The sequence below is a fragment of the Brassica oleracea genome, chromosome C5, assembly GCF_000695525.1.
Source record: "Brassica oleracea var. oleracea cultivar TO1000 chromosome C5, BOL, whole genome shotgun sequence".
Taxonomy (NCBI): Eukaryota; Viridiplantae; Streptophyta; class Magnoliopsida; order Brassicales; family Brassicaceae; genus Brassica; species Brassica oleracea.
Window position 1 is genome coordinate 44,404,544 of NC_027752.1, and position 13,618 is coordinate 44,418,161.

The 13,618-nt window shown below is 36.7% G+C and overlaps 2 protein-coding genes across 2 annotated transcripts in view; one reads left to right on the plus strand and one right to left on the minus strand.

Moving 5' to 3' along the window:
* Positions 1–38: 38 nt before the first annotated feature.
* LOC106295283 (alkaline/neutral invertase C, mitochondrial) lies at positions 39–3,934 on the minus strand. The gene is made up of 6 exons (XM_013731140.1): positions 3,035–3,934; positions 2,138–2,303; positions 1,814–2,025; positions 1,238–1,731; positions 1,102–1,150; positions 39–547 (listed from the first exon to the last, which is right to left on the minus strand). Exons 1-6 carry the CDS (start codon positions 3,779–3,781, stop codon positions 221–223), a joined length of 1,995 nt encoding a protein of 664 aa, XP_013586594.1. The 5' UTR covers positions 3,782–3,934; the 3' UTR covers positions 39–220.
* Positions 3,935–9,983: 6,049 nt separating this feature from the next.
* Positions 9,984–13,618, plus strand: part of LOC106292409 (tryptophan--tRNA ligase, cytoplasmic-like) — an 8,773-nt gene continuing 5,138 nt past the window's right edge. Inside the window, exons 1-6 of the mRNA XM_013727998.1 lie at positions 9,984–10,089; positions 12,675–12,867; positions 12,953–13,138; positions 13,222–13,273; positions 13,365–13,430; positions 13,523–13,616. Of these exons, the coding sequence (XP_013583452.1) occupies positions 9,984–10,089; positions 12,675–12,867; positions 12,953–13,138; positions 13,222–13,273; positions 13,365–13,430; positions 13,523–13,616 (697 nt within the window). The remainder of the gene's footprint in view (positions 10,090–12,674; positions 12,868–12,952; positions 13,139–13,221; positions 13,274–13,364; positions 13,431–13,522; positions 13,617–13,618) is intronic.

Here is a 13,618-nt window from a genome sequence, read left to right on the forward strand (position 1 = left end):
AAAAAACATGACAGAAAACCAAATATGAAAAGGATGTGTTTGAAAGGACAAAAGAGTCGAGATGTAATTTATAATTTACATAAAATTTATGAAAGCGCATGTACACGTATCTAACTTCTGAATGTGAATCATAGGTAAAGAAACTGGTTAATGAGTCATGAGCACACATGTTGAATAGAAGTTTTTTTAAGACAAAAGAGTAAAGTTATGTTTCAGAGAACTAAGATCTCGGGGGTGTGAAACGCGAACACTTGTTCTTCTTCTTTCCGCTGCTTTTGTTGAGACCACAGACACAAGTCTCGAGCAGCTGATAGTCCTCTTCCCAAAACAAGAGCGAGGCTTTCTCAGGTTGTTCTATGAGTTTCTTAGAAGCCAAGAAACCTGCGATAGTCCAAGTCTGGTAAAGCCTTGACTGCTTCCCCACGAATCTCCCGCTTCTCGTGTCGTAATACTCAGGCCACTGGTCTTCCTTGAGCCTCTTCTCTGCTACAGCAACTGCTTTCTTCGCCAGGTCTAGCTTCCCCATCTTGATACAAGCCAATGTGAACTAACAAAACCAAGGCATTAAAAGGGTTTTAGAGATTCTTGAATCTTAAAAAGAACAACTACTAAGGTGATCTCTAACCCAACTCTAAAACTCTATTTTAGTGTAGATTTCAAACAAAACATCTCTAACTCATCACTAAAAATCAAACTATTTTAGCGTAACACTATAATGTAACACCAAAATTGATGTGATACTATTCACCACTAGACAATATTCACTTATTTTATTAATAAACCATGTAGTTAATAAATGACAAATAAAGAAATAAATACATATAAAATAGTAAATTAAATACTCATAATAAAATATTATATGTACTGGAATCATTTATTTGAATATGCTATTTAAATATTACTATATGTTGAAATAGTCAATATTTTTTAAAGTATTTTAATTTTAATGTATTTTTATGTATGTACTTACATAATAATAATGTTTTATATTTTACATATTAAATAATAATAAAAGTTGTAATTTAATAATATTATTACATTAAAATAGTGTGATTCTGAAACTTAAATAGTGGGGTGTAGATAATATTGTTTTTCTTGTACCTGCCAGAGAAGAGTTGGCCAGGATCCACCATTATGATATGACCAAGGCCTGCAATGACAAGTATGAATCAAAGATCTGCAGAGATTTGCAGACAAGGCAAAAAAAAAAAAAACAAAGTAACTCGAAAGGACTCACGTGTTCTTTGGATCAGAGCCAGTGATGATTCTCCACTCCTCCTGCTCTAGAGCAGGAAAACAGATCTTGAGAGGCATGTTAGCAACAAGATCATCCCATTTCTCTTCGATCAACGCCATGACTCCTTCGTTCTGCTCTTGGCTTCCAAGAGACGAAACAACAGCCCAGAGGTTCCCAAGCGTGAAGAATCTGAAATCCATGTGAGCAGGCTGGAGGTTTCCTATGAAGTAACCGCCTCTGTTGGGGATCCAGTCCACAAGCCATGAAGGGATCTGCTCTGGATAGATGTTGAACTTGTTGGTCGCCTCCGCTGAATACTCCTCGGTGTTGTAACGATAAATCTCGTTTATCTTCTTGATGTCGACCCAGTAGTACTCTCTGATGTGGAATGATAAGGCACTTAGGCGACTGTTGACGGCAGCTACTAAGTTTTTTGTTTCATCGTTCACGTTGAGCATCTCTCTAGCGCAGCGGAGGGATGAGTAGAATAATGCCTGGAGGAAAAATTAAAAACATGACCGTTAGTTACTAACTTCTCAATGTGTAATAAGTTTTTTTTTTTTGTGTTAAGTTTACTTGGATTTCGAGTGGGTGACCATGAATGCCCATTCTTCTATCGATCATGCATGATCCATCGGTTACGAGAAGAGTTGGGAACATGTCAAAGCCGTCAGCTAGGCATAGCTTGAGGATCAGCTTGATCCCTGTTTGAACATCGATTCTCTCTTGCAAGGTGTAGTCGCCAGTGAGCTTTCCATAAGCTCTCAGCAATATGATCCACCACAAGCCTTTAGCAAAAAGTTACATTCTCAGTAAAAATGTGACTGTTTCTCAAAGATAAGTGGAAATGTAATTTATTAAACCAAAAGGAACTGAAAACTTGAGAAGTTGAGCATTTACCAGAGTCGACAGGGCTAACACGTCCAATGGCTGATTCACCAAAGTCTGCATCTAAACATTCCTCAAAGGAGCCATCGTTGCCTTCAAGTGGCACAGATTTAACTTTAAAACTCGCTGGCATTAGCCCTGGGCCAGGGCTGTGACAGTCCACTGTTTTCTCCCAGCTCTACAAAACCAAGTCAATTAGAAAACTTTTGCATATATAAAGTAAATAAAATACTTTACAAAGTAAAGCACTTTTCTAAGTCCCAGAACCTATATGCCAGGCAAGGAAATGAAAAAATTTTAGGCCATGAAAAATGCAGATCAATATTCCTAATGCTCAGAGCTTCGCCAAAGAAATATTTGATAGAAAACAATTCATAAAAGCACTGGTTAAAGAATTAATCTATCAACTTTTTGGGCGATCTGAGCAAATTAAAACTTAACAAAGCAGGCAAGGAGAGGCATCTTCAAGAATATCACAGCACATTGATTCTAACAACTAATTTTATGACAAAAGTAAACAAACTTTTTGGGTCTAAACAACTAAAACACACAAGAAACACATACCTGGAACTGCAATGTACAGGGGAGAGATTTCTCCAAGTCTTGCCTTTCTACGTTAGGCAATAAAACTCAGTACACAAACTAGATACATTTCCCGTTTTCACAAAAATAACTTCCCTAAAATGAAAAATTAAATTCCAATGGCAAATAATGAGCGTGCAACCAAGAAAACTCAAACCTAAAATGTGAAATTTGCCTAGCAAACTAGTTAATGTGACCATATTTAAAACATTTTACAAGCAACTTAATAACAATATCGATCAATAGCTCAAACTTTTTATACAGACATTGCCTAAAACTAGCTCAAGAACACACCATTTCAAACAAAAGGGTTCAAGAAAACGTTACCTGCAACTGCAACGTCTGAAGTAGAAAGTTCCTTACAATCTCCCCATCCCCATCAAGCAAGAACGCATAAGCCGAAGGAACAAAGTCACGAATAAACACCTGATCATAGTTCAACGTCTTCTGCTTATCCCCTGGATCATTAGCCGCCACAGTCCCCACAGGGAACCCGCAGTAATTCACCACCGCGCCGCGAAGCAGCTTCCACGCCTCTCTCTCAGCCTCGCTCTGGCTCACAACCCGCTCCGTTTCTCCTTTCACACCCACATTTCCAAATTTAGCATCTTCATCACCACCACTTTCCTTTTTGGGTATCTCTTCGGTTTGTTCAAGCTCCTTGAAAACCAGCGGCTTCACGAAGATACCCTCAAAGCTCTTATCTTTATTTACATGAGAGCCTAAGGAAGACGTCGACTGGTTCCTAAAGTCGGAAGCTACACGGGGAATTACTAAAACACCCCTCCCTCTTCCTCGTCCTCGTCCTATACTAGCTCTACCTATTATAACTCTAGACCCTGCTCCTCCCCAGCTAGTGGACTCAGAATCACAAAAAGCATTCCGATCCAATGCTATCCGACGGCAATTAACACCAGATCTAATACTTCTGGCATCAATCTTCCTACTCCGTAGTTTCGACGAATTGATCAGGGGAGATAACCCGAAAAGGGACGATCTTTTGAAACTAATGAGAAATCTACAACAGGGTTTCACCGCTGAGACACAGATACAGCTCCTGTTGTTCATCATCATTTCTCCAATAATCTAAATGAATAATATATCAAACTACACAGCTTAAGAGAAGCTTTTTTCAAAAAATTATTGATCTAAGAACACGAAAATGATCAGAAGAATTGGATTTTTTAGAAATGAATTGAAGATGTTTTTTATGTTTTGGTGGTAATGGAAACTGAGAGACTTGTGTCGACGCAAGTGGTGCACTTTATGTTTTTTTCGTATACAGGGTAATTTACTAAAAGACCCTCGCATACGCATCTATCCTTTAGTATCTTGAGAGGGGTAATAATGACTTTTCGTAATTTGTTGATATCTGTATGGATCAGATGGATCGGTGGTGGTGACGACGAAATTTCTCGTTAAATAAAATGTGGAGAAATACATTAAAGACAAACTTTACTGTCCACATGACGCGATGCTGTTTTACGGAATTACCCTTGGACGGCGTCGAGCAAGTGGAATACTATCGGCTAAGTTTCTACGTGGCGAATGTTTATTAGTCAGAGTTTCTAGATGTGCGGAGAAAAGAAAAGGTCTCTGATAATTTTATTAACTTGTGCGTGCGTGTCCGTGTCGCCGCGGTCAATTCCGGTTTGCTTTCGTCTGGCGTACAAGCAAAGATCCTTGCTTTGTCACGACTCTCCCACAAACTTTTCTTTCCCCACGCACTTGGATTGAGGACGTGATATTCAATCACGAATAACGTAACCCATTGGACCACATATGACATAGCTAGGGCCCATATCACCCATTTGACCACATATCTAGGGCCCATATTAATCTTCATTTGTAGTAAGAAGCCCATTTTAGAAACAATAGATTAGTTTGTATAAGCCCAATTTTAGCCTATAAATAATTAGACTACTTTCAAATTTCAGTCCATAACAAACTAAACCACTGCAAACCAAAAATGGGCTTCAAAATATAACAAACCTAAGGGTGGCCTTCGGGTACCCATTCGGGTTCGGTTCGGATCTATTCGGGTTTCGGATTTTCGGGTTTAAAGATTTCAGCCACATTTGGGTATTTCTAAATTTCGTTTCGGGTTCGGATAACTCATTTAAATTATTTTTAAAATGTTAATATTCATTATATTACATATAAATTTGTATAATATATGTCAAAATACCTAAAATTAACATATAAATTGGTTTGATTTGAATATTTGAATAGAAAATCAATAGATATTTCAAGTATTTTGGTGTTTTGAATATATTTTACCTATTTTAGACATTTATTTTTGACTATTTATGTATATTTTCAAGTATTTTAGACAACTTAAAAGTATCTTATATATTTTGGATGTTTTTAATATATATTAAATTTAAAAATAAGTAATATATTTAGGTATATAAATCTATTTCGGTTACATTCGGATATCCGATATACTTTGGTTCGGTCGGGTTCGGTTTTGGTTTTTTAGATACCAAAATTTTGAATCCGTTCGGATATTTAATCAATTTCAGTTCGGATTCGGTACTACTTTTTCGGATGGGGTTCGGTTCAGTTCTTCGGATCCGTGGTTTTTGCCCAGCCCTAAACAAGCCATAATAGTGGCACATGTGTTTATGTGTCCAATGCGAGGGTCATTAAAGTTAATTGTTGTCTTGTTATTTTGAGTTCAAGTTTCATGATTTATCAAATATTTTGAGTTCTTGGCTCAGAGTTTTACCAGGCTTAAGAGCACAACATGAAAATTAGTTTTTGTCGCTATTGTTGGAATTTCATTACTTAAATTTAAAACATAACTAATTAGTGAATTACTCGCCTTGGAACGTGCTATATTTAATGCATTTGAACTATCAAGTTTTACGAAATGCGAGAGCTTAATACTTCTCCAGTCTGAGTGACTTAAAATTACGAGAACTATTTAATTATCTTAGTTTAGATGCATAAGAGCATCTCTACCGTAAAACTTCATTTTTCCTATAAAATGGAATAAAAGTGAAAATAGAGTAAAATTGTTCCAACCTTCCACTTCATAATGGAGTGGTAAATAAATAAAAAATAGATTACTTCATAAATGGAGTAAATTATATTATGGAGTGAGATATGTAGTTGGGTTAGAGCATTTCTTACTTCATATTCACTTTTACTCCATTTTAGAGAAAAAAATGGAGTGGAGAAGGAGATGCCCTGAGCACGAGAGTTGAAGCATGTGGGCTTAGTACTAAACGTTTGTTTTCGAATAACCTAGAATGAGAAAGGAACATGCCACTATATATAACGTGCATCAGTTTAATTTGTAAATATTAAGCTAATACAGTCTTATCCTCAAATCAATCTCATATTGTTACTTTAAAAATGGTTCAATTGAACCGAAATAGTAATCTTATGGATAGAATTCATAGGAAGCGGGTCTCTTTTACTATATAATAGTTTTGATAAATCACAAACGTGTAGAAAGCTAAGCACACACAGTTGATCGTATGCATTATGTAAAACGTATTGAATGTTTCTATAAAAAATGAAGTATGCAGATCAAATCGTTGTTTACATTAACATATAAATCAATAGTCGCATACAACCAAACAAGCCCTAATAACATGGAAGGTTGTCTCTAAAATTACGCTAACCATCATAATCAAATCTCACAAACCCTACACTTCTTATTTTTTTAAATTTTTTGTAACATCCCTACCATTCTTATATATATATGATAAATAATATAGTGAGTAAATTATGGAAAAAAATTAGTTGATTGCAAATGAAAGGTTAAGTTCTATTTTTTTTTTTTTAAGATAACCACAAAAGACAGACAAACAAACAAGTGGTTGCTAAGGTATGGCAAATTTCGAGGCGGGTATCAATCAACTTACGACGAGACAGACAAAACGTAAACATCTTTTATATCCAAAGGTACCACGGAACTCATAAACCAAATGTTTTCCTAGACTGTAACAATTATGAAATATCAATAAAAAGATCATTCATGTGTCGTATCAATCAATTATCAATAAAATGATTTGGGTAGTCGTTAACGTGCTTAATACTGGTTTGCGCCTCGATCCATTGTTATAGATTCTCTAATAAAATGATAACTCAATTGATTTTTTAATTATCACGTGTTAATATGGTTTTTGGCTAGTGCTTAGAGATTTGTGTGGCTAAAAATGGTTTATGCCCATAAAAAGAAAAAGAACGAACGAACGAACGACACTAAAGCAATTAAATGTCAAGCTGTTCTAATACAGTTTCATAATTATCCATTTATAACACTATGTTGTTGAAACATAGTGGTTTATATTGATATGGTTACTATGCTTTAATTTTGAATATATGCTTTTTTTTTGTAATATGTGTGTGTGTGTATGTTATAAACCATGCGTTTGTATCAACCATCGTTTTAGCAGAACGTCTGGCTAATATTTAAAGTTTTAAACTGATTGATAAAAAACATAACCACTGATTTGGCCGATACATACACATTCAGTTATATGAATTTGGATTTGATCGCAAGCCCTAATCAATAAGCCGATAAAAATAATTTTCAATAGTTTTTAAGAAAATGTAATAGAAAAGAATAAACTTTACAAAAAAATTGAATCGCAGAATTCTACTTATGTTTTCTAATCTAAAACACACTTGCTGAATGCACGCTGATAGACCCGGTAAAAGTGAGAGTTACATGGAGTAAAAAAATTGTATTCACTAAAGTTAATTTGGCCTAGTATTCTTAACCATTTCTTAGACAAGGCTATCTACAAAAAAAAAGAATATATAAGTGCAATAATATATAGATTTTTTAAATTGTCCCACACTTATACCACAATGCAGATATTAATTTTTTTTGAATGAATGTTAAAATTTACGTAGAATTAAGAAAAAAATTACAAAATTATCTATGAAAATAGAAATGAGAAGAGATACTCCACACCAAGATGAACATCGTAAATTGTAAACTTGAATGATATAATAAGCAAGTGGTCGCGAGAAATTTTAAATTATAAAAGTGGGTCGGTCCAAATCTTTATAAACCCATATATATGATATTTAATTGTAGAATTGGTTGAAAACCTTTTCTTCAAAAAAAAAATAAAACAAATTTAACTTATGCACATTACATAGAATAGAATATGAAACTCTCTAAACAAAATACAATAGGCAGGCATATGTATTTGTTGGGCTCCAGCCTCCAGATAAGCATGTTTTATTTATATAAAACAAAAGTAGATATTAAGAAGAATTAAATAAAATGTTTATTCAGGTTTTCTTAAATCCTAGATGTAGCTTCTCGAGATAATTTATCCACACAAATCTCCACATCTTGCTTTGGTCGGGTAACATCTCTTATCGGAGGAACAACAAAAGCAAGTCTTATCTTTGAGGGATCAGGCAAGGAAATCTCTTATCCCCATACATGTTTATCCTATGCAGTGAGCTACTATCAGGGCTATGCCAATTGGGCCAAAGAAATGAGAAGTTGAAAGGGATCAAGATAGCTACAGAGTGTCCTAGCATTAATCATCTGCTTTTTGTAGATGATACAATGTTCTTTTGTAAAGCAAACTTGAAGAATGCTCAAATACTACTCAACATCCTATCAACCTATGAATCAGTTTCTGGTCAACTGATAAATGCACAAAAATCAGCCGTCTCCTTTTCGCTCAAGACAAATCAAGAAAGAAGGATCCAAATTAAACAAGTGCTTGGCATTGAAAAAGATGGAGGGTTTGGTAAGTACCTCGGTCTACCAGAGCAGGTCGAGAGAAAGAAGAGAGTCTTGTTCTCCAATATAGTAGACAAAATCAAACACAAGTCAATATGGTGGTCTACAAAGTTCCTCTCGCGGGCAGGGAAGTTGATTATGTTGAGAACGGTCATAGCTACTATGCCCTCCTTTGCAATGTCGTGCTTTAAGCTCCCCCTAACCCTCTGTGCTGAAATCCAATCTGTATTGACAAGATTCTGGTGGGACAAGACAAGTAACATGAGGAAAGTGTCATGGATAATGTGGAAGAAAATGGCAAGACCAAAAAAACTGGGTGGGTTAGGATTTAAGGATATCTTTACCTTCAATGATGTGCTCCTTGCAAAGCTCAGTTGGAGAATCCTAAAGAACCCAACATGTCTCCTTGCTCGCCTCCTCTTGGGGAAATACTGCAAGGAAGAACCATTCTTAACTATCAAACCGACAAAGGCAGCATCTCACGGATGGAGAGGTATATTAATAGGAAGAAACCTGTTAAAAAAACAGCTCGGTTGGATTGTGGGCTCATGGACAGCAATTAAAGTATGGAGTGATCCCTGGCTGTCATCATATGAACAATCAAGACCCTTTGGACCTCCACCTGAAGAGTTCCAAACCCTCACGGTTGCTGACGTTTTGCTGGAAGGCTCTTCTGATTGGGATATACATAAATTGGACCTTGTTCTCCCATTCCATAAACACCAGATACTACAGATCAAACCAAGCATCTGCAAAGCCAATGACGAATTGGTATGGCTCAAAACGGCCACATGCGAATACTCAACGAAATCAGGCTACCGAGTCCAATCTGAACTCATGCTTCTTGATGAATCAAAGAACCATGCAATATCCTTTGACTGGTTAGCAAATGTCTGGGACATCAAAACGCCTGAAAAGATAAAGATTTTCCTATGGAACTCTCTCCAGGAGGCTCTCCCAGTTGGCGAACAATTTGCTATCAGAAATATACCTCTCTAAAACCGATGCTCTCGATGCAATGAAGTGGAATCAGTGACCCATTTGCTCTTCACTTGCCCATACTCGAGAGATGTTTGGACAAGGGTCCCACTCGCTGAAGAAGTGGATGTTGATTGCATCACAAACACCAGCGCAGGAATTGAGTTGATAAGAAGACTCCCATCTCTCCCGCCGGTGGGTCTGGGACCAGGTACGCTTACTGCTTCGATCCGTTGGCATTTATGGATCTCTAGAAATCAATTGACCTTCCAAAAGAGAGCTTTCATCCCGGAAGAGACCCTAGCAAAAGCAATCAGTGAAGCACGAGAATGGACTCTTGCTCAAACCCCACTGAGAAATCAAATTCAGATACCTCCTAGCATCAACCAGGATCCTTCTCTAGGTACCGCTACTCCACACATGTATACATATGCTGCGTGGAGTGCCTCGATAGGCTGCGCTGGACTTGGCTGGATCATCGATGATACAGGATCGTCATCCTCACACTCAGCGACTGCAACCTTTGTGAAGTCGCCCCTCATTGCGGAAACCTTGGCTATGCGAAAAGCCATGACCTCTGCTATCGATAAAGGGATTAACTCTCTCCTGATTCTCTCTGACTCACAGACTCTCATCAAGCTTCTAAATTCAAAGGGGAGAAATCTAGAGATCGCAGGCCCCCTCAACGACATTTATCTTCTATCTACTTTCTTTAATAATATCTAGTTTAAGTTTATCCCTGGAGCAAACAATGATAGGGCTGACTCAATTGCCAAACAAGCTCTAGCTGTAATGTTTTAAATTTAAGTTAATGAATGCAGTTTCACAAAAAAAAAAAAAGTCTTATCTTTGATTTTGAGTATTGGGCATGTGGTTTGGTTGTAAGTTCCTTTAGCTGCATCGACAACTATATAAACAAAAAAGTAACAGCAATATAAAAAATAATTATCAAATATATTATAATGGAATTACAATGGTGAAAAAGATAGATGACGAACAAATGAAAACTAATATAAATGCATACATTCATGAAGAGGAGATAAAGCAATCAAGATGATGCAAAAGATAGCGAACTGTGATGACGACATATTGTTTATGATACACACATTTACGGTGAATTCTTTTGAATTTGAAAGCATTGATTTCTAGAACATTATTAGGTTCAAAAATAACTTTCGAAAATCCATCAATGTTAGTAACGTTCTTCAATCAACCTTATCATAATAAATAAAAGAATGTAAGCAAAATATTAAAGGGATATCAGCTCCAATCAAACTTTTAAAAAGGATTAGTTCACCAAATCCTTCTTCACACTTGCATGAATCTGGAACATCATTGGGTTCAAAAATAATTTTCAAAAACCCATTAATGTTAGTAACGTTCTTCAATCAACCTTATCATGATAAACAAAACAATGTAAGCAAAAATATTAAAGGGATATCAGCTCCAATCCAACTTTTAAAAAGGATTAGTTCACCAAATCCTTCTTCACACTTGCATGAATCTTATCTCCTTGTACATAACAAAGCACGTTTTATTAAAATTTTTATACTGATTACTCGTCAATATAAGTAAAGATTACATTTAACATTCCAAAAGATTGTAGAAACTTGCATTAGAATCAATGAGAACCATTGATGTGTCGAGTTTTAACCCGATTATCTAATTGCAAGTGCACAGTAAAGTACGCAGTAGTAATGCGGGATCAAATCCACAGGGACCGATGATCACACGTAGAGTTGCAGACAAGTTAATAGCTACAGCGAATCAAGATATATTTTTGATGGTTCTTATTTAATTTTCTTAGGTGTCACAAAACATAAACAAGCATGTAAAAAGATGATTTAAACGATTTGGAAACTATTTTAAAAACAAACGTTGGGCATTGGGAATTCTCAGTGATTTCTTTTTAATCAAGATACAATTAATGGAAGACACAGGGATATATTAAGAACCGTCTAGAACTCAAACACGATATTAGAATTAACCTACTTCCGTAGCGCTAATTCTCTATGTTATAGAAATCTCCACACTAACTTCCGCTGAGTTTCAATTTCTAAACAAGCATTAAGAACAGGTTCAATATGTTCACAAAGCGCAATAACATCAACTTCCGAGGGTTAAGGACACTTTGCTCATCTAAAGTATTTTCGGAAGTTCAAACAATCACTTTCGGTGCATCAAACAATCTGAAATCATGAACTAAGTGATCAATTCAGTTCAAGCAGTAAGAAATCCATTAGATGAAGAACCAAAACGTAATCCCTTAGTCTACACACGTTTTATGGATCAAAACATCAAGAAATCCCCTATGAGAACCCCTAAACCCAACTAGATGACTACTCACACATAACTAAGCAAGAACAACACGATTTTGATGAAGAAAACATGATAAGATTGTATTAAAACAGAGTAAAGGTTCAGAAGATCTTCTCCAAATGGTTTTGAGATGAACTCCTTTACAAATCTTCACAAATCACACCAAAACAAGTACAAAACACTCAAATCTTCTCTCTAGAACTTGTAAATCTCCTCCTTGGTCGCCCCTGGTCTTTTCTGAGTCTCAAAGGTCCAGTTCTTTTGTGAATTCTTGAGGGGAGTGGGTAAAAAGGAGTGAAAAGCTCGTTTGTGCGTGTGGAGCCCGTAGCGCCTGAGATCGGTCGATCCACATGGCTCGGATCGGTCGATCTGTGGATGAAACCGGGGATCGGTCGATCCAGGTAGCCCGGATCGGTCGATCTCGTGCTCTGTGCGATCAATACTTCATTCGGTCCATTGTTCGGTCCATCTTGCTTCTGAATAAATCCCGAATGCGTTCTTTTCTTTCAAGCTATCTAGTAACCTGCATATTACACTTAAGAACACCAAAACGCATCAAATAGACCAAAACATTAATTAAAACCGACCATTTAATTGCTCCAAAACGAGTTTAAAACCGTTAAAAACACGGAATATCAACTCCCCCAGACTTGAATCTTTGCTTGTCCTCAAGTAAAGAGGATTAAAATTTGGGAGCTCACTAACCCTCAGTAGACCTTATCTTGTGATTTCGCTAACCACTTAAATCAGAGACTGTCAAGGCATTCATTCCAAATCCCCACCAAGACCGCGCAAACCTTTCCATATTTCAGACCTGCAAGTCTCAGTTTCAAGTAATCAACGCTTTACATTCATTAAAAAGGGCGTGACCTTTCCACCAAAGATATCTCCATCAGGTATAACGGGCTCAGTGTTTGGGAGGCTGTTTTAGTGTTTAATTAGGTGAGGCTCAAGTGTTTGTGGGTATCAGCGACAACAAAAAATGCAAAACATTATGCAAAATCGCTGGAGAAACCGAGTATATTGAGGTGTTGGATGCGTACGAGAGAGGGGACAAGTTCTATCTCTACACTGGAAGAGGACCTTCTTCGGAAGCTTTGCATTTAGGGCATTTGATTCCTTTCATGTTTACCAAGTAAGTTAGATCTTGAAAGCTATTGTCTTTACTCTTTTAAGGTAGATGGGTGGGTCAATGCTTGTTCTTTATACTCTTTGTGTAGATACTTGCAAGAGGCTTTCAAGGTTCCTCTGGTTATACAGCTAACGGATGATGAGAAATGCATGTGGAAGAACTTGTCCGTTGAGGAAAGTCAGAGACTTGCTAGAGAAAATGCTAAAGATATCATTGCTTGTGGGTTTGATGTCACAAAGACTTTCATTTTCTCAGACTTTGACTATGTTGGCGGGTAAGAAAACTCATTTGAATCCCATTTAGATTGTTTTTTTTAATGTGAACTGATGATGATGATGCTTTGCGTGTGTGCTGTAGTGCTTTCTATAAGAACATGCTGAAGGTTGCAAAGTGTGTAACACTTAATAAGGTGAGTTTACTTACTCTCTATCTCATTGAATTGCAACAACGTGGCTAGTATGCTTTATGTTCATTTTTTTTTGTATCTCCTTATCTGCTAGGCTATGGGAATCTTTGGCTTTTCTGGCGAAGATCATATTGGAAAACTCAGTTTCCCTCCTGTGCAGGCATGTCTTTCTGTACCTGTTGGCATGTGCAAGTGTAGTATTATAATGCATAATAGACGGTTTGATAAATAAGTTTCCATATGCATTTGCAGGCAGTTCCATCATTTCCTAGCTCATTCCCACACTTGTTCCCTGGCAAGGACAAGCTCCGTTGCTTGATCCCTTGTGCAATTGACCAGGTGTGCTGT